The sequence below is a fragment of the Nyctereutes procyonoides genome, unplaced genomic scaffold, assembly GCF_905146905.1.
Source record: "Nyctereutes procyonoides isolate TBG_1078 unplaced genomic scaffold, NYPRO_anot_genome, whole genome shotgun sequence".
In the NCBI taxonomy this organism is placed as follows: Eukaryota; Metazoa; Chordata; class Mammalia; order Carnivora; family Canidae; genus Nyctereutes; species Nyctereutes procyonoides.
The window spans coordinates 7,030,360-7,052,357 of NW_026575141.1; the positions used below are offsets into that span (position 1 = coordinate 7,030,360).

At 34.3% G+C, this 21,998-nt stretch overlaps 1 protein-coding gene across 3 annotated transcripts in view; it reads left to right on the top strand.

Annotated features, from left to right (window-relative positions):
• The window catches only part of GRM8 (glutamate metabotropic receptor 8), a 745,814-nt gene that overhangs the window by 474,670 nt on the left and 249,146 nt on the right, over positions 1-21,998 (top strand). For all 3 annotated transcript variants that reach the window (XM_055307451.1, XM_055307453.1, XM_055307452.1), the window contains one exon: positions 3,229-3,429. In XM_055307451.1, coding sequence (XP_055163426.1) covers positions 3,229-3,429 — 201 coding nt within the window. The remainder of the gene's footprint in view (positions 1-3,228; positions 3,430-21,998) is intronic.

Genomic DNA, 21,998 nt, shown 5'->3' on the forward strand with positions numbered 1-21,998 from the left:
CTGTGTGCCTATCATAAATAAATAAAAAAATGAAATAATAAAATAAAATAAAATAAAATAAAATAAAATAAAATAAAATAAAATAAAATATTTGGGACGCCAGGGTGGCTCAGCGGTTGAGCGTCTGCCTTTGGTCAGAGCATGATCCTGGGATCCAGGATCAAGCCCTACATCATGCTCCCTGCATGGAGCCTGCTTCTCCCTCTGCCTATGTCTCTGCCTCCCTCCTTCTCTCCTTGTGTCTCTCATGAACAAATAAATAAATCTTTAAAAAATGTATACAAAACATTCATACACATCTAGCTCTTATCTATATTTTATGGATCCTGAAAATTTTCCAAATTCCTTAATGTTCTCATGGTCATTACTTTCTTGGAATCAATTTGGCTTGGGCATTTTCTGCCATTTCTATGCCTGCTGTTCATACTCCACTAAGTGGTAATAGAGACAATGAAATTCTGTCTTTTCTATAAAGTGCACAAAAGAGGAGCACCTTTGTGGCTCAGTCTGTTAAGTGTCTGACTCTTGATTTCAGCTCAGGTCTTGATCTCAGGGTTGTGAGATTAAGCCCTGCGTCAGGCTCCCTGTTCAGTGGGGAGTCTGTTTGAAATTTCCCCTCTCTTTGTCCCTCTCGAAAATGATAGATGATAGATAGATAGATAGATAGATAATTTTTAAAAGTACATCTTCTTGATTATTAAAGAGGATCCACACATACAGAAAAATAAAGTATGCAAAAGAAAGCAAAACAAGCAATAACATTCACAGAAGGGTGATGGGAGGATGCATGTGGGTGTATGTGTCTGTGTGTGTTTGTAGCAGAGGGATTTACAGATCAGCAATTCAAACCACATAACCTGGACTTTTAGTGTTACAGACAATTTGTGTCCTTTTCAAATTTATACGTTGAAACTCTACCACCTAATATGATGATATTAGGATGTGGGGCCTTTGGGAAATAATTGGGATTAGATGAAGTTTTGAAGATAGAGCCCTCATGAATGGGATTAGTGTCCTTAAAAGAAGTCACCAGAAATATATCTTCCATGTAAGGATATAATAAGAAAATGGCTGCCTGCAACCTAGAAGACATCCTTCACCAGGACCTAACCATGCTGTTACCTTGAGTCTAGACTTCTAACCTCAAGAACTATGAGAAGCAAATTCTTTTGCTTATAAGCCACCTAGTCCTTGATATTTTGTTTTATCAACCCAAACTAAGACAGTTAGATATCTGTGTTTGGAAATTACAGATTTGTCATGTCCCCAAGATGGGAGATGTTGATTCAGTAAATCTGGAGTGGCCCTAGGGAATCTATACTTAAGAAGATAATCAAGAATGGAATGACTGCTCTGGGATTTATAGTCTTCATTTCCAGTTTTCAAATTTAGTGATACAAAATAAATGTAACTGGGGTCTTATGGACCTAAGGACCTACCTCAAAGTAGTTATTTCTGTCTTGCATCATTAAGTTGATATGTCATTTGCCTCTTTTTTCATAGGCAATCATGCTGGTCTGCCCAGGAATATCTAGGTTTTGGTCCTATGTTCTGAGAAATCCCTCAATCCTGGACTAACCAGAGTGGTTGGTCACCAGATAAGATCTTTAAAGAAACAACTGTTATCTTTTTGTTTGCTGTGACCATTCTTCAATATTTATTTATGAATTGTCTACTTTGTAGTTAAAACTATGGGAGAGAAGTTTTTGGAAGAAGATGAAAGGGCTGTTTTCACAAAGTCCCTTGATGCCATTCTTGACATAGCATCACTGTCCTAAGACCCAGGAGACAAAGTGCCACACATAGGAGAAGACAGTGCTCCCATATCTGTGTGGATCTTAGCTTAGATCATACAGCAAATGCAGATTGAAGGAATCAATATACCTTTTGGCACTTTGAAGATACTCTGTAAGAATTGATCTTCCCTCTCTACTCCTAAACCTGCAAATGCCTCAGTTGGAGGTTTTAGGAAAATGATGGAATTCCCTTTAATGATAGCCTGGTTTTAGCTCTATTGAGTTTGACACGGAAGCAGACTACATAGAAATAATGATAGGCAATTGGAAATGTGGGCTGGCAGTTAGGTGACAGGAAAGTCCTAGAAAACTAATTTATCAGACCCCTAGATTCTGTAATAAATTAAATCAATTACTATAGAAATAGAAAATTGATGAGGATCTAAGCACAGCATGGTGACTATGGTTAACAATGCTGTATTATATACCTGAAAGTTGCTAAGAGTAAATTTTAAATGTTACCACCACAAGGGAGAAGAAAAGTTTACTACTGGAGGTAATGAATGTGTTAACTAACCTTATTGTGGAGATCATTTCACAATATATACATATAAAATCATCATTTTGTATATCTTAAACTTAAGCAATGTTATATGCCAATTATATCTCTGTAAAGCTGGAAATTATTTAAAAATAAAATAAAATAGAAAATTGAGTTCGAGGGGTGCCTGGGTGGCTCAGTCAGTTGAGCATCCAGCACTTGATTTTCACTCAGGTCCTGAGATCGAACCCACCCACATTAGGCTCTGAGCTCAAAGCAGAGTCTGCTTGTTCTTCTCCCTCAGCTCCTCCCCCTGCTTGAGTACGTGCTCTCTCTCTCTCTCTCTCTCTCAAATAAATAAAATCTTAAAAAAAAAAAGAAAAAGAAAAACTGAGTTCAAGAAGAAGATTAAGTTGAATGATTCTTCTGAAGATAGCTGGTTCACTTATGGAAACACTGTCATTTAATATTTACAGAAAGGGCTCCCAAGTAAAGCACATTCAAAATGAGAATAGGCATGGCAGGGTGAAAAAAAAAAGACCTTACTTTGAGACACTAATTAAATGATACTCCTGAAACTGAAGTAGATGAAAAGAATGCAATCTACACATTTTACTTATGAGATCAAGACACTACCAAAATGTTGTGTAATTACTAGAATGCACAACATAATAGGACTCAGTAAGGTGGAAATAAAGATAATGAAATGATATGTTTTTATTTAGTTCATATCTTTTTGTTGCTAATAGAATAGTTTCTGTTCTTTCCAAATAAAAAATTCAATACCCAGTTTAAAAGTCTGACTCAGTAAGTATAGGATTAAAGTAATTGAAAGTAAAATCAAATAGTTTTGTCTCATTAAGTGTGCCTCAAATGTGGAAATCTTAGCCCTAATGCCATCTTTTAGTGAAATCTAACACCAAATTAATGTTTTTTTTTCTTATTTTGCAGGGCTGGAACGAATTGCAAGGGATTCATCTTATGAACAGGAAGGAAAGGTCCAGTTTGTAATTGATGCAGTATATTCTATGGCTTATGCTCTGCACAGTATGCACAAAGATCTCTGCCCTGGATACATCGGCCTCTGCCCACGAATGAGTGCCATTGATGGGAAAGAGCTTCTTGGTTATATTCGGGCTGTAAATTTTAATGGTAAGTTACAACTTTTTTTTTGTCCTTATATACTTTAGAAGTGACAGTGTTTGTTCCCCCTGCCCCCCATATAGGGAAGGTACTCAGAGTGGGAAGCTCAGGATTAGAAGCAGTTCCCCTTTTAATCAGAAGTGTGAGTTTTTCCACCTGCTTTTAAATCTCTAACATATTTTTTGCACTCCTGAAAGAAGCATTAATCTGCTCCTGAAAGAAGCAGAAGTTAAAAATAAGCCTCTATCAATCAAAATATTCTACTTAAATACCACTATTTCAGAAATAACTTAGGAGACTTATTTGGAACCACTGACAACAGATTAGATTTCTTTTAAAATGTTTTGTTTGTGCCATTATTAGGAAAGGAATTATAGATATTTTGTTTTAAAACTGATTTTAAGCTTTTTAAACAGGTTAAGTTGACTTGAGGAAGGTAGATGATTCGGAGTTGCTACATATTCACCTTCTCAGAGTGCTGTGTTAAGTTTCTGTGTCTTCTCTTCCTTTGTTTCACTTTCAATGATTTGGTCAATGTAAAACAATGGGCTGCATCTTGTAAAATAGAACTACATACGATGCAGTGTAGATGGGATTTGCTTCCTGCAGAAGCAGAAATACTGCTTTCTGTGAGCGTTACAGAAGCTGATTCAAAATATGCTGGACCCATAGTATTTGGCTGAGAATAGCCAACTGCCTGTCTGAAGTGATGGAATTGTTGAATGTTGTTGCTCTTTCATGAAAGTTGTAATGGTTACTGCCCATGATTTTGACCATTATTTTCAAATGAAATGATAGAATTCTCTGAGCTGTCTAATTCTTTCTGTTTGGCTGTAATCCACACAATGGACATGCCTCTGAGCCACATGCAGCACTGCACTGTCCATCATAATACACTCCAGTGACCTCAGCTGCCAGCCTTTCTCAAAAAAGCACAAGGTCATCTTCAATTTAGAATTCAAGTGGAAACTTCTTCTTTTGCTTTGTGCAGGGAACATGAGGCAAAATTTGGTTTATATTCAACACAGGGTATCCTTATTTTCAGCAGAATTTTTGTGAGACATTACATAACAATCCTTTCATTACAAATATAAATATTAAGGGGAATTTAAAAATAAGTTTCTTGCAATTAAAAAAATTGAGCAAAAGAGAAGTATTATAACACATCCTAACATGAGGTTGGAGAACACTCCCATTTATCCAAGTTAGGAGGTGTGAAGAGCAATGTAAATGAATATATTTTCTCAATAACTGAAGCTCAAGTCCAGATGGGAAAATCTTTAAAGAAACACAAGATTAAAGTATTTTAAAGGTGAATTGCCAATTTCTCTCTTATCTTAATCATAGATAAAAGCTAAACCTTCCCTTGATGACTTTCATTATTATACCATACTGTAATATAATGATGCTATTAAAGACTATTAAAAACATCTTAATGCCTAATGATTATTAAGACAATTTGCCTCTAGACTCCAATAATTCCTGAGTTCTTCTGTCTCCTTTTTATATTCTTTTTTTTCCCCTTCTACTATATCAGACTGCTATTTTTGTGATTTTTTTTTTAGGGCTGATCTCTTCCATAATTTGCTTCTTTAAACTCACTGTGAACAGAGTAGCACATATAAAATTCCATTAATTTAGTCAAGATACATATATTGAGCACACAGAATGTGTTAAACATTGTGATAGGTGCTAAAGATACACCACGGATAAAAAAATAGTCAAAACAGATATGAGATTTAGATTTTCTTGGAAATTTAGATAATAATCAAAAAAGCACACAAAAGTATAATAATAAAATCTCTAGTGAGTGCTGAAAATAGAGGTATGCTGAACTGAGAGATTGCAGTAGGGAAACACCTCTACAGCCGTATCTGAAGGAAATGAGTGTCAGAGATAAGAGTAAGATAGAACACAAGAGGTCTTACAGGCCATTCTTAAGATTTGTTCTTCATCTTGAAAGCAACTAAAAAACTTGAAAGCAACACTAAAGCATAATAGAACTATGTCTTATCTAAGAGTAAGTATACTCCAGATATGAGGATCATATAAAATACATGAATTTTAGTATATGAACTTAAAAGAGAATCTCTTTGAGCTCCCTGGAGATTAATTTTGCTAATGGCTTGAAACTAGTCTGTATTCTAACAGCTGATGCTACAAGGTGAGAGATCTAAGCATAAGCAGATTGTTATGGATTATGTAATCCTCCTGATTTTTAGTAATTTTCAGGGAGTTTGTCAATTTTTAAATTTCATTGTTGGCTATTTATTAGCGTTAATTAATTATTAGTGCCTTGCCTATTTCTGATAAAAAGATATATAGGGTGGCTCAAATAGAAGTGTATTATCAAAAACATTTAAGGAAGAAGAAACAAATATGGTAACCGGGATACAAGACTACATCAAGTTCTGAGCTTCCCAAGCAGCCAAAACGTAAAGGGACATCAGTGGGATACATAACTTTCATTATATGATAGAAGCAAGCCTACGTATTTTTTTAGAGAGAATTGATTTTCTTGGAAACTATTTCTAAAAGAAATGTATCATATGGGACTTTGACAGCCTAATAAGCAAGGTTATTTAACAAAATTTTATACAAAAGCAGAAGCTTTCTCTTTGGCTGTTTTGCACATGTATCCACAGTCAAAGCCAAGAATGTAATGCTTGTAACACTGAAGGGTATTTTTTAAAAGAGTTTTCAGGAGGAAGGAGATAATCTTCTTTGATCTAGATTTACAACTCTCTCAAGCTCTGATGATACGGGGATTACCATATTCTGTTAAGAATAAATGAAAAGCTTTCCCTTATACTCTGCTTTTTAGACTCGATCTTCAAAAGACTGCTACTCAGAAATTTAACATTTCAGTCAGTTAAAAATAAGAGCTTCTGGGTTGAAGGAGTGGTCATAATTTTGGACACTCCACTTCCCTTATTGCTACTTGCTGGTCCTGGAGGAACGTTGATATGTCCTAATAGCTAAATGGAGCGCACGTCAAATCCATAGGCTTAAATATTATTGCTCTTGACAAGGCTTTTGTAGGAATTGGAAGTAGACATCTAGAGTGTATACTGGGAACCTAGCTAACAGCTATTATATGTTGTTAATTGCATGCCAATTCAGTGGGTTGTGTTGGTGATGGTCAGTGTTCTCACCTAGTGAGATGGCTAATTCACTTCCCAAAGCCTGAAAATATGAGAGGACCATTGGCCAAACCTCAGTTTCCTTGAAATAATCAGTTTTGAATACCCTGAGGTGTGGAGAATGTACTTGACTAGATTCAGAGCTGCTTACTGTACATGACAACAAAAAATTATTATATACTTAAGGTTGTCTTAGCATAGCTACTACTAGTTGTCAAAGAATGAGCTTTGTAAGGCAATGATCAATTTTGTATAGTGTAGCCTTCCAGATTTTCTGTCAGGATCACTGAGCTACGAAAGGTATTCATAAGTAATTTTAAAAATTGACTTTGGATGGAATTATCTAGTAATGTCCATTTAAATATTGGATAATGTCTGCAATAAAGTGCAATTTGTGCTTCAAAAGAAACTGTTGTTAAACCAGTTCTTTCTGACATTAGTGAGATATCGAGGCAGATTGCTTTTCACGATCCCTTTTAATTTGTGATAGTAAATAAAACCTTGTCATTGGTATGAAGGGAGACTTCCAGTCTGTAATAGCAGGAGACATAGGAGCCAGAACAGCTGGATGCTGCACAGACCATTGGTATAAAATTAAAGTAACTGTTTAAAACTCAGTCTTGCTGAGATTGTAACCTTGTGTGCAGTATGCCTAATTAAGCAATGGTTTAAAGATACTTGGTTTAAAAGGTCATGCTTCTTCCAGTTTTATTGTTTAACTGAGAACATAACAATAATCTTAGAATTTCAAATGGTGAATGATTAGTATTTCAGACCAGAATTATTCTATAACACAACAGCTAGGTAAAGGTGAAACACAGTCAAACTACTAAACTACAAAGTACTATTGTCATCAAAGGCTTAAACAACAATGGTGGTTTGATTGAATTTAATCACTCAAACTGTTATTTTCTCATCAATGGAAAAATTTACCTGAGCTATATTCGGTATATGTATTTCAAGCACATTCTGATTCATAGCATATCTGGAATTACTCATGTGTTTCTTACAACTTTTCTCAACCTTTTCTCTGTACTTAGGGAGCCAGAGAGAAACAAAGGCCTACCTTTTGGATTAGTTTTATTGCTACCATTTGAACAAAACACTGTTTCTATAAATTTTTTAAATACAAAGATTTATCAAAAGAAAAAACATAAAATAAAGAAGAGGAGTTCAGATTTTTCAGGAACTTAAGCAACGATGTCAATTCTTTCAGTCTGGTCTATAGGCAATAAAATATTAATACTTACATCTTGTATAGAATCGGAGATTTTCCTGTTGTCATGAGAACCTTATTTACTAGAAAGAAAAAGCGTTGGGTAGAATTCCAGTGTGATCTCCTCACTCCTTTTCTCTGTACTTGAACTCACATCAGGAGCAGGGCAGGCACAGGGGCATACTAAACAAGAGTGTTTGTAGGTAGCAGAAACCACCTTAAACTTGTTTAAGCTAAAAGGAAGAATTTATGAAGGTATGTCAGGAAACCCCAAGGCAGAATACAACAATGTCTAACGAAAGGGCTGATTATAAGGACTAAAAACCGGTCAGAAATCCCAACTTCTCCCTGTTTCCTTTGTTTGGTTTTGTTTATATTGGTTTTCCCCACTTCTAGGTTCATAGAGTAGATAACAGAAGGCCATCTACATTTCTACAAATTAGCAGCTATTTCTTCAGGGCACCTGCTAAAATTAACATGTATATATTTCTAAGTCTCAATTCTTACTTCTTAGAAATTTGAATCTCATTAGCCAAACTTTGGATGTCAGATCTGTTCCAAATTATAAGTGGTGAAAAGGAAGTAGTACACATTTCCTTGTCATAGGGGTGCTCTCCCTGTTTGAAAGGGACATTTGGGAAGTTTCTACAAGTGACTTAGGGGGGAAAATTTAACCAAAGTGAGCAAATTGATGAAAACATGAATACCTGAGAGGGGATGATGGCCCTCTAGGCTCAGAATCTCACTGCTTCCTTGCGTGGGTGAGTTTTCATCAAGCTAAAGGAGATACAGTTAAGAATCACGTAGAATCTGTGAGAGCCTGTGAGAGGAATCAACTTTGGAATATTTTTAATGTTAGTCTTCATTTTGTGGTTGAATTTCTTGACATGAAGAGGAATGAGCAGCTTCCCTGAACTCCCCAGTGAGATGATGATCTAACCATTTCAGTACTCAGTATTCTGAGGAAACTATACACTTGCCTGATCACAGAGGCTAGTATAGAGGTAGAATTTTCCAGCGTCTTATTTTCTTTAGAAATAGTATTGAGGGATCCCTGGGTGGCGCAGCGGTTTAGCGCCTGCCTTTGGCCCAGGGTGCGATCCTGGAGACCCGGGATCGAATCCCACGTCAGGCTCCCGGTGCATGGAGCCTGCTTCTCCCTCTGCCTGTGTCTCTGCCTCTCTCTCTCTCTCTCTCTCTCTCTCTCTCTCTCTCTCTCTGACTATCATAAATAAATAAAAATTTAAAAAAAAACTTTAAAAGAAATAGTATTGATTTCAGGTACTTAATGCAAATTTCCAAATATATAATTATGAATGTCTCTGAATATTATAGTCTGATTTTGAGGCAAGTGTGTTTGCATAAAATAACTTTAAGCTATCTAAAAGAAATAAATATGACTTAATATTAGGAAATGTACTATAAATACACTAAGAGGTCAATTAGACAAGGATAAGTATCTCATAAGATTCTTTAAAGTCATTTGATTAAAATATATCTCCCATTTCTGTACATAAACTAGAAATGGAATAAATGTTTGACATAATAAAGTACTCAACCTATGACCAATTATATATTTCTAGTTGTTATTCCTATTAAAGAGATGGATTAGTCCTCTTTTTTTTAATTTTTTTAAAAAATTTTATTTATTTATGATAGTCACACAGAGAGAGAGAGAGAGAGAGGCAGAGACACAGGCAGAGGGAGAAGCAGGCTCCATGCACCGGGAGCCCGATATGGGACTCGATCCCGGGTCTCCAGGATCAAGCCCTGGGCCAAAGGCAGGCGCTAAACCGCTGCACCACCCAGGGATCCCCTGGATTAGTCCTCTTACCATTATTACTAATATTCTGTAAATTGTAACCAATGTGACAAACATGAAACAAAAATAATAGAGATTACTACTAAATATGAAAAAGTATGAGTATTTTCAAGTGATTTGATCTCAAGGCAGTAAGTTGAAAAAATACATTTGAAGAAATTACTTTAGGAAGATGATCAAATATAAAATTAATATTAAAACATGAAGAGCTTTCCTATACATTAGTAAGAAATCATTGACTAATATATGGGAAATGAAACTCTGTTTCCTTTGCAAAAAATATTTAAAATATCTAGTATCCAAGATCTATAAAGAACTTATTAAATTCAACAGCAAAGAAACAAACAATACAATCATGAAATGGGCAAAAGACATGAACAGAAATCTCACAGAGGAAGACATAGACATGGCCAACATGCACATGAGAAAATGCTCCGCATCACTTGCCATCAGGGAAATACAAATCAAAACCACAATGAAATACCACCTCACACCAGTGAGAATGGGGAAAATTAACAAGGCAGGAAACCACAAATGTTGGAGAGGATGTGGAGAAAGGGGAACCCTCTTGCACTGTTGGTGGGAATGTGAACTGGTGCAGCCACTCTGGAAAACTGTGTGGAGGTTCCTCAAAGAGTTAAAAATAGATCTGCCCTACGACCCAGCAATTGCACTGTTGGGGATTTAACCCAAAGATACAGATGCAGTGAAAGGCGGGGACACCTGCACCCCAATGTTTCTAGCAGCCATGTCCACAATAGCCAAACTGTGGAAGGAGCCTCGGTGTCCATCGAATGATGAATGGATAAAGATGTGGTCGGGGATCCCTGGGTGGCGCAGTGGTTTAGCGCCTGCCTTTGGCCCAGGGCGCGATCTTGGAGACCTGGGATCGAATCCCACGTCGGGCTCTTGGTGCATGGAGCCTGCTTCTCCCTCTGCCTGTGTCTCTGCCTCTCTCTCTCTCTCTCTGTGTGTGACTATCATAAAAAAAAATTAAAAGAAGATGTGGTCTATGTATACAATGGAATATTACTCAGCCATTAAAAACGACAAATACCCACCATTTACTTCGACGTGGATAGAACTAGAGGGTATTATGCTGAGTGAAATAAGTCAATCGGAGGACAAACATTATATGGTCTCATTCATTTGGGGAATATAAAAAAATAGTGAAAGGGAATAAAGGGGAAAGGAGAAAAAATGAGTGGGAAATATCAGAAAGAGAGACAGAACATGAGAGACTTCTAACTCTGGGAAACAAACAAGGGGTGGTATAAAGGGAGGTGGAGGGGGAAGGTGACTGGGTGACGGGCACTGAGGGAGGCACTTGATGGGATGAGCACTGGGTGTTATTTCTATATGTTGGCAAATTGAACACCAAAAAAAATAAATTAAAAAAATAATAAATAAAATATTTGGAATAAATTGAACCAAGGAATTTGAAAGACCTATATTAACAGATGACTTTATTGAGAAGCATTCCTTGTTTGTAGACAGAAAAACTAATTACAAGAAAAATATTAATCTGAGTAAATCTGTAGTCAGACTTAGCTTAGTATAATTCCAACCAAATGATAAAGGAGTATTTTCTAGAATTTGAAACTATTTAAATTTTAATTATGAGAATAAATGAATAAAAACTGAAATGATTTTGAGGAAAAGTTTATTTCTACCAAACATTTAATATTTAAATCTAATGACAAGCTATAGTCAATACAAATTGGAACTAGTACCAAATAGAAAAATGGTAAATAGAACTATATAGAAATCACCAGAAATATATAACAATAAATATGCAAATCAGTTTGTATGTATATGTATACACTTACATATGAATTTATGATGTGATAAAGATGGACTTAGAACTCTGTGGAAAAGGACATTCTATTAATTGATTATCAACTCATAGTAAGATCAAGTGACATGATTCCTCCACATAAGAGTCTTATCCACTTGGAATTTATTTTAGAGTTAAGTAAAAAAGAAGCAAGAGAAAAAAATAAAAGTTCATTAGATTTGAATGGGGAAGGAAATTATAACAGGAAAATAGACTTGTTTGATATAGTAAAATTTCAGCACTGTCAGATATTTTAAAAATATCATAAATACAGTTTTAAAGCAAAATATAAAGTAAGGGATATATTTGGGCTGTTAGGTCAAAGGATAATAGCACAAATGTAAAAAGAGCCACTGTAACTGACATCAATGATGAATCTTGAAGAAATCAGTTGGCAAAACTTGTAAATGTTAATAAGCATTTGAAAAAAAACCCATTAACTTTCACTAGTAATTACATAAAGATAATTTAATCAGTAATAAAATATTGTTTTCCATCTGTCAAATTTACAAAGACATGAAAATTATAATAGTGATTATCAAAAAGTAATTTTATTGGTTCTTTCAAATATGCTTGGTGAGAGTGGATATTAGCGTAATTTTTTCTGAATATTTGCTCAGCACATATCATCACTTCTAGAAATATATTGTAAGAAAAATATTTGAAATAATTGTATTTACAAAAATATATTGAAAAACCAAAAAATCTACCAACACTATGTTATATAGAGGCATAGCATTTTGACTGTGTCTTGGAATCTCAGGCTTTTGTCTAGGTTCTGCTATTACTTTTCCTCTGTGTTGTGAGCCCATCTAGCTTCACTTTTTAAATAGAAGGATTATACTAAAATATTCTCATCTCTGAAATCCCTTCCAGCTCTAAAGTCTTTACATACTCTTTTAAAGGTATATTTTTAAAATACAGATGCCTATCAATGTTCTTATTGTTGTCTTTTGTTGTTATTGTTTATAACTATTTTCATCTTTTATGAATCATTTATTTATCCCATATACATTTTATTGACAATCTTATAAAGGTACATAATAGGGTTCTGTGTTGGACATCAGGAATACAGAGACCAATGAAACATGGTCCTGTATGTTCTCAGATATCATAACGTAACAAAGGACAGGCACAAACGTATTACCAACGAGAATTCAACTTGATAAATCTTATGATAAAGGCATGAGTATTAGAAGAACACAATATAAAGCTGGAAATACATAAGGAGCACCTCAAAGAATACATCACACCTGATTTAAATTATGAATGAAAAAGTGACATTTCCTAGGTGGACAACATGGGGAAAAGGCATTAATGACAGTCTATTGACTGATGAATAGATAAAGAAGATGTGTATACACACACATGCAGAGAGAGAGAGAGAGAGAGAGAGAGAGAGAGAGAGAGAGAAATATTACTCAGCCACGAAAAAGAATGAAATATTGCCATTTGCAACAATGCAGACAGAGCTAGAGGATATTATGCTACGCGAAATAAATCAGTTACAGAAAGACAAATACCATGTGATTTCACTCATATGTGGATTTATGAAACAAAAGCAAACAGAGTAGTTTAATAGTACTGGAAGATAAGGAAAAACCCGTTTTCTAAAAAAGCTGAGCATCTACTTTGCAAGAATTTGAGAGTGCGGCATGGGAGGAGCCTGGAAATGAGATTGACCAGATGAGCTTGGGCTTAGTTAGAAATATCTGTCAAATTCTGGTGTTTGAAGGTGACACAGCAGGCAACAGGGAACTGAAGCTTTTTGAACAGGACAATGAAGCGCTAGGGTTTGTGTTTTAGAAAAATAACCACAGCAGCATTTTGCAGACTGGAGGAAGTGAGATTGAAGACAGGGGTGGTTAGGTTAGGAGACAGTTCCAGTAGTCCTCATGAGGGAACAGTACTTGAAAAGAGAAAATGAAAACACAAGTGAAATGGAAAGAAAGGGAGGAGAGAGGAAGGGAACATAGATTATTTAAAGGCTGGCTCTGTTTTGGCACTGTGCTTTGACTAAAAACCAAGAGGTTTTGAAAAAGAACTTCCCTGCATGATCTTTCTTTGTAATTATGGTTCATTTACTGGAGTTAATTCAGCATTTTAGTATATATGTTATCTATGATACTGGCTTTGCACTACTTTTTATCTACTTCTGTAAGTAGAAAACAAGATATAAAATGTCAATATCTAGAAAAACTGGCATAAAATGTCATCTGTAGAAGCGAATGCTGCACAATTTTCCTTGTGGTTAACTATTACCTAAATAATCACTATTTAGTAAATAGAGATAAAGCAAAGTCAAACATGATGAAAGTCAAGTGTGTTAATCTTAAATATGAGTATCCTTTTTGATAATTACCTCATTTGAAATAAAATTGAGAAAATAATTATTAATAATTTGGAAGTACATTATATGTACTTAAAAATATATGTACTTAAAAATACATGTACTTTAAAATATATGTACTTTACATTATACATTATATTTACTTAATATATGTATTAATGTGTTAGTGCAATGTAAAAACATACATTAATGTAAAAAATACGTTATATGTGCTTAAATATATTTTTGAAGTTGAAGGTTTGCAGGTAGTAAAGTATTCCTGGAGATACTGTATATTTAAAAAATGAATGATATATATAGTAATATTGAATATATAAAGATAAATAAACAGGCTGATTTGAAATTAAATGATATTTCAGTTTCTGATTAAGGAAACCTTAGGCTGGTTATAAAAGATTAATCTTACGAGTTAAGTCATCATGAAATCTAGCAATGTAAATGTACCTGCCTCTGTTTTCAACTGAATAAGGTGATAAACTGTGGGGTTTTTTAAATTCTAATTTCTTTTATAGTCATAAAGCACAAAGTTTATTAATCTCTCATTTCTTCCCTTAATCTGTAAACACTTATGTGTGGGCCGAGTTGGAGCCAGCATCAGATAACAGCTTGAGGCAAATCAATGACATTGCCTTAGTTTTTCCTGCGCTTCTACTCAGCTTCACCCACTGCATTGGGCTGCTTTTACTCATTCTTTATTCTTGTAATTCCTGAGCTTCTTCATCATGTGATAAGAAATTATGAATAAACATTTAAATCCCAGAAACACATGAAGTGCTGTAGGCTTAGTAATTGAGGATTAAGGTCTGGCCTTGGGTTTAAAGGGGGATATGGCAGTAAGCCTTGAATGAAGAAGGATGAGTGAGCAGAGAGGATTTGGGGTAGTGGGAAGTTTCTGAAGGCGTTTACACTAGACAGTTTGTATTTTACATAGTGATCAAAAGCCCAGGCTTTATACTTAGTTTGCATCCAGTTAACCATACACTCTTTGGTGATCTTGGTCAAGTGACAAAACCTCTTTAAATCATTGTTTCCTTATCTATAATATGGGGTTGGTAATATTTTCTAGGGTTCCTGTGAAATCTAAATGTAAGGTGATAATACATAAGAAGTACTTAATAAAGAGATGAACTGTATTATATATGGAGGATATTTTGTCAATAGGGATATAGTGATTAGTACTTGGATCATCTTATGAAGATGATGAGATAGATGGGTTGGGACTGAGGACTTGGGAATCTTAAGAAAGATTAAAAATAATTAAAAAGCACTACATACAAAGATCACTAATGGGAATGAACAAGGCAGATATCAGAAATGATGCTTCTGCCGTGGCACCAATCACCAAGGTTTTCCCAGCAGCATCAGTTTCTTAGATATAGGAAGAGAAATGTGATTGTTTTTACAACATTCTCAAAGTAAATGGAAAAGTGCAATACTGCTGATACAGGCATCTGATGTGTAGAGTAGATCAAATGGAGCTCATTCTCTCATGATTTCTTCTGTTTCCTTCAAAATTATGTACTTTTTTTTTAATGAAGGAAAGAACTTAATGGAATAGCTCCCACGTTATTAAGGGTAATTATTTTCTGGTGATATGTTGCTTCAGAAAGAATCTACCCGAAAATTATAATTGAGACTTGATTATTTTTCTCTTTAAGGTTATTAACTCTTATAATTACATTAAAGTTTAATCACGAAGTTAGTTTGAAAGTGAGGGATATGAATGAGAAAATTCTTTTTAATTCAGGTTCCTAATTGTTAACACTTTTGGGATTTGGGTTTTCTCAGTCTCTTGCATGTGTTTGAAAACCATGACTGTAACTTTTCTTTTGAACCATATACACACTTTTGTCTGTAGCTAAGGGAACAATGACCAATTTTAATTTAAAAAAATATTTATGGAGTGCGTATTTATGATACTTACTTGCAAATGTCATGTACATTGATTAAACAAACATTTATTGAGCATCTGTTATACACCTGCACTGTGCTATTTGTATTTTGTCCCTCTTCCATTTTTCACTTCTTTTCCTTTCTTCATTTTGCTTTGTGTCTTACACTTCTTTTCCAGTCCTCTGGAGGAGTTCCAGTCCTCCAGTCCTTTTCTTCCCAGTAATTCTCTATTTGCCCTTGTGATAATTTACTGATCAAGATAGTGAAAAGTGGCTAAGAGCATGAGCTTTTGAGTTGAGACAGAAATGAATTAAAATTTCAGCTCTCCTACTTAGGTGGTAAGTCCTTGGATAAATCATTTACATTTTATAAGCCTTCATATTCTCATCTTTGAATGGAAATAATAATCATACCTCCCTTGCAGTGTTTCTGTGAGCATTTAATGAGATAAATCACCCTGAAGGGCTTAGCACAATGCCTGACACATTGTGAATAATCAACAAATGGAAATCTATGATTTTTTCCTTCTGCTACCTGATAAGAATAAAGTCTCTGTATATGTTTCCTGAATTTCAAACATACACAATTAAACACCTCCCAAACCACACCTACTCACACACATTTCCCTACAAATCTTAGATTTCAAAGCATCTGATAAACCTAAGATAATCAGTGATACTCTGTTGTTTGAAGTTAATTTCTTATTTCTTCAAGGCATAATTAATCTATTTTTAAGGATTATTAGGTTTTTTTAGTTCACTTTTTCTCTCTTCTCTTGGAGTCACCTTCTGAACCCATTATCTCTTATTGACATCATAGGATGAGGTATTGGAATAAGAGGACATAAAGCCCATACTAGTCCATTTTGTCCAAAGTAAAATGAGCTGATAGATAAAGGGATAGAAGCTGTTGCTTGAAATAGTGTTCAGGGAATGTGTTCTGGAATAAAGTACCTCCTATATTAAGAAACTCTTCAGAAACTCACTTTGACAGGCAGTGAAGGAGACACCTATGACTTATGCAAAAAAATAAGCTGGAGGTCATTGGTCACATCCAACTCAGCTAAAGGGAACAATTGTACCGTGTATAAACCATTCAGTTGTCCATGTCCACAGAAAAGAGAAGAATGGACTTTATATAACAGAATTAGTTACAACTCACAAGCCCTGTGCATTTTTAAAAGTAATTCAAACAGAAATGAAAATACATTTTTGGCAGGTAAAAGGGATGTGATTAAGGTCTCCCAGAAAGATATTTACTAATTCCTACCTCACTCTTAATTCTGCTTAAGAAAACTCTAATTTTCCCCAAATCTTACATTTTTCTTTGCTGGTTGTCCAGCCTATATTGATGTCCCTAGGATTTATACTAGCTCATGAGTAATACTAAGAAATTCCAGCCTGTTGAATGATACATTGAAAAGGCCATTCCTCTCAAGTCCTTGAAACTCTCTTAACTTCCTTTTTGTTCTCTATTTTAATATTAACTGCAGGCTTATGTAAAAATTTATATACCGATGTTTCTCTCCCCTCTTTGCTTCAATCAAAACTTAATGAAGAACAATATTTACTGCCTTTTTTTTGCTTTTAAAAAAACATAGCAAAAAAGTCTATAGCTCCATGAATTTTCACAAACTGAGGATACTGAAACAATATCCAGAACACCCAACCAATCCCCAGAATCCTCAACTGGCCCCTTAAAAGCCTCTTGTGCTCCTTTTTTGTCACTTTCCTGACTTTTTGCCTGTTTTTGTACTCCTATAAATGAAATTATGTAATCTGTACTCTTTTATATTTGGCTTCATTTCACTGCAATTTTTGATAAAGAGACAGTAAAGCACATTCCTACCATTATCTCCATTAACATTAGATTCAAATATTTAATTTTACTTTGTAAGATATTCAGTATTTAATTTTTAAAGCTCAATGAATTATTTTATAAAATATTTAATACCTACTAATGAAGTTTAAAATATGAAAACTTAAATTTTTAGTACAATACCTATAATCTCTTAGAAAGTGGTAAAGAAAATATTAACATCAAGGGTTTTCTCATGTTGGTCATGTTCTCATAATATTTTTAAATATTAGACTTATAGAAGTTTTTGGTTCACAGCAAGACAGAGTAGAAAGTACAGATTTTCCATTTACCTTTTGTCTTCATCCATACACAGCCTCCCCCACTATCAATATACAGAACAAACTGGTATATTTGTGATGAACTTACAATTGATGAACTTACACTGATGCATCTGAAGTCTGTAGAGTTAATTCTTCCTGTGCAGTGTAGGGGTTTTGACAAATGTTTTATAACAAGGATCCACCAATATAATATCATATAGAATGGTTTCATTGCCTTAAAAATCCTCTGTGCTTTGCCTCTTTATTCTTTTCTACCCCCTACCAATGGCAACCACTGATCTTTTTACTGTCTCCATAGTTTTGCCTTTTCCAGAATGTCATATAGTTGAAATTCTACAGTATGTAGGCTTATCAGATTGGCTTCTTTCACTTAGTACTATGCATTTAAACTTACTTCTCATCTTACTCCTCATCTTTTCATCTTTTCATTGCTTTTTAGCACCGAATGATATTCCATTGTCTGGGTATACTACAGTGTATTTATCTATAGTGTATTTATCTATTCATCTACTAAAGGACATCTTGGTTGCTTCCAAATTTGGCAATTATGATCAAAGCTGCTATAAACACCCCCATGCAGATTTTTGTGTGGACATAAGTTTTTTAATTATTTGGGTAAATACTAAAGAACATGATTTCTAGATCATAAAGTATTAATATATTTAGTTTTGTAAGAAACTGCCAAACTGTCTCCCAAAGTGGCAGTACTGCTTCACATTCTTGCCAGCATCTGCCATTGTCAGTGTTCTGGATTCTAGCCATTCTAACAGGTATGCAATGGTATTAATTTGTAATGACATATAATGTTGAACATCTTTTTATAGGATTATTTTCCATCTGTATATCTTCTTTGTTGAGGTGTCTGTTCAGGTTTTTTGTCCATATCTAAATTGAGCTGTTCATTTTCCTATTGTTTAATTTTAAGAATTCCTTGTGTATTTTGGAAAACAGTCCTTTATCAGATGTGTCTTCTGTAAATATCTTATCCCAGTCTGTGATTTGTCTTCTCATCCTTTTGACATTGTCTTTTGCAGACCAGAGGTTTTAATTTTAATGAAGTCCAGCTTATCAATTATTTCTTTCATAGATTTTGCCTTTGATGTTATATCTAAAAAGTCATCATCATATACAAGGTCATCTGGGTTTTCTTCTGTGTTATCTTCCAGAAATTTTATAGGTTTACATTTTACATTTGGATATATGATCCATTTAGAGTTAATTTTATGAAAAGTATAGGGTCTGTGTCTAGATTCATTTTATTTTGCACATGGATGTCTAGTTGCTGCAGTACTGTTTGCTGAACTTACCTTTTTCCTTTTCTTTTCTTTCTTTTTTTTTTGGTTAGAGATCTTAGTGACATCAGCCAAATTTGAGGTTCTAAAATATTTTTTAATGAATCTTGGAAAATGATTATAGGAAACAGTTTCAGGTAACTTCTTAAGGTCTTTGATCAATCATATTCAATTGTTTAGGTGTCATTAAAAGTAAAGTCAAATATTCTTTATAGCCCAAATATAATTGTGTTATCATTATCATAGTTGTTTTTATGATTGTTGAGGCTGAAGGGGCATAAATGTAATATTTCAAAAATGGTGAAAAAATAGTTACTAAAGCTGAATTGAAAAATTATGAAAATATGGATACATAGAACTTCTATACTGTTCAGATGTTGGGCTCTTGATTAATGCATATAGACAATAAATATGACTCCTAAAGTATATTTCATCTTCTAGGAAACAGCATTCTCATGACTGTTTTAATATTAATCAGTATCATGAAAACATACTCCTTAATTGCCTAATTTCATCAGTCTCTGTCTTGGACAGTGAACAGAAGAAATTATCCTCTTGCAACTAGTACTCAAGGATAATTCCAAAACATCTAAAACATCAGTGTAGGGATTAGTATTTATTTTTAGTATGTAATGCTTTTATTTTATTTACCAGGGAAGAAAGTACATTTGCTTTTCCTCATTTAGTTGTTAATGAAAACTCTCAGAATTGTCACTAATTCTAGAGTCAGTAGGTTCTAGAATGCTGAGGCATTTGAGAAAATTTGCAGTGCTTTGCTGCACATTGTATGCATTTCCATAAATAAGTGCTTTCTGATTTTTCTACCTTCATGTTTATCTTTTGAAATGATATTGGCCCTCTATAAAAAGCTTCAAATTACATTTCAGGACATTTGTTTCCATGTAGTATTTAAATAAGAATTAGTTGGGCATATCTTTTTTATTCTACTCAATGTATTTCAACCAAAACCAAAAAAAGAATTGACCTTTTTTATACATAGAAAGCAGTTGGGGTGAGGCAGGGGAATGGCATTTTCCTACTAGGAAAGTGTGTAATTAACCAGTAGATTTTGATGAGAAAAATTTTCCTTTCTTTTTAAACATGTTCTATATAGGCACAAGCTATCAGATATTACCTTAAAAATGAGATTTTTATTGCAACGTTTGCATAATATTTTCTTTTTATACCTTTATGGGTTGTGTGCTTTATCAGTTTGAAACATCCCAACCTTTAAAATGAGCTGCAGATGCAAAATTTAAATGATACTACTTTGGACAATTATATGCTAACATATAAATAAACAAGCAGCATTTCATGTCGGATTTTTTTTTTTTTTGCATTACTTGAAGTCATCTTTCGGCTTCTGAACATGATAGCAATGTGCTTCCCTGGTATTGAAGCAGAAAATAACCAGTCCATACTTTTTCTAGTAACCTCCACACACAAAACGTCTATGAAAATTAAGTAACACCTTTAGCAAACTCGAGGATGGTTTCGGCTGAGTAGCTTCCACAGAAATTCTTCAACAGAGCTAACTAGAAAGTAAATTTCTAAAACCAAGAGTTTTTAAGTTTACAGTGGAGCCTGTGCATGCATATACAGAGACATACACAGACACAGCTATACACACACACCTCTTTATATAGATAAAGTAAACAAAAATAACAAAATGATGTGGTGGAAAGAAGGGATATATTTCCTTGCCATTGTCAAAATAATTTCTAATTTCATAGAGACTGCCGTTGTCAAAATAATTTCTAATTTCATAGAGACTGGGTAAGAGTAGAATTTTTGATTTACTTTGTATCTTTGAAGAGGAAGTTGGATAAACCAAATGACATTTCAGCTTGTGTTAACTTTGGATGGCATTTAACAAAAAATGTTTCCAGAGCTACTTCACTACCTATTTTACTATTTTTTTAATCTTATGAATTGACAACACCAAGAATCAGAAATGTTCAGAGTAGTGTGATCAACATTCATCTTCTTTACTACATTTTTAAAGTGTCATAACTTAAGCATGATGTGTTTGCAGATGAGTGTAATGCACTATTTTAAAATTTTAGCGATTTACTACAGATTTTAGATACTTTATTCTGAATGGCCCATATGTTGAGCTTAGGTGATCCGTGGTTTCATTTGATAGCACAAGGCACTGTGCTTAGAAATTCAACCTAAAATAAAAATTAACCCTAAGCATGCGAGAGTTCTTTGAAATCATAATACCTGATTAGCTCATCCATCTCTGTCATTTGGTTTTAATTAGGAATAGGCTATTGAATGCCATAGTGTTATCCAGTGATAGTTCTCTAAGATTTCAAATACTTCCCTTTATGAATAAAGGAATATGATTTCTTTTTTTAAAAAAATATTTTACTTATTTATTCATGAGAAACACAGAGAGAGAGAATGAGAGAGAGAGAGAGAGAGGCAGAGACACAGGCAGAGGGAGAAGCGGGCTCCATGCAAGGAGCCTGATGTGGGACTTGATCCCAGGACTCCAGGATCATGCCCTGGGCAGAAGGTAGGTGCTAAACCACGGAGCCACCCAGGGATTCCCCCATTGTGATTAAAAAGACTTTTTGTAGTTTCCTGGCAAAGACAATAATGTCACAAAGACATAAAATTGATTGATTCTAGACTGGATTCAGATCACTTGAAATGCAAAGTAGGAGGGCTCACCTAAAATAAGCTATATACTGGTTAGGAATAAACAATTTAATTGCTTAAACCTTTTGTGTATTGTTTTCTATCCTCATCACAGACTTTGAATTGCCAAAATTCTACTAGTATTTGAGGTGAAGAATATTTTTGTCATTTGAGATTTATATTCAAACAAATGTGTATATTTAAAGTGGATGAGCCCTTAACAATAATTTCTCAG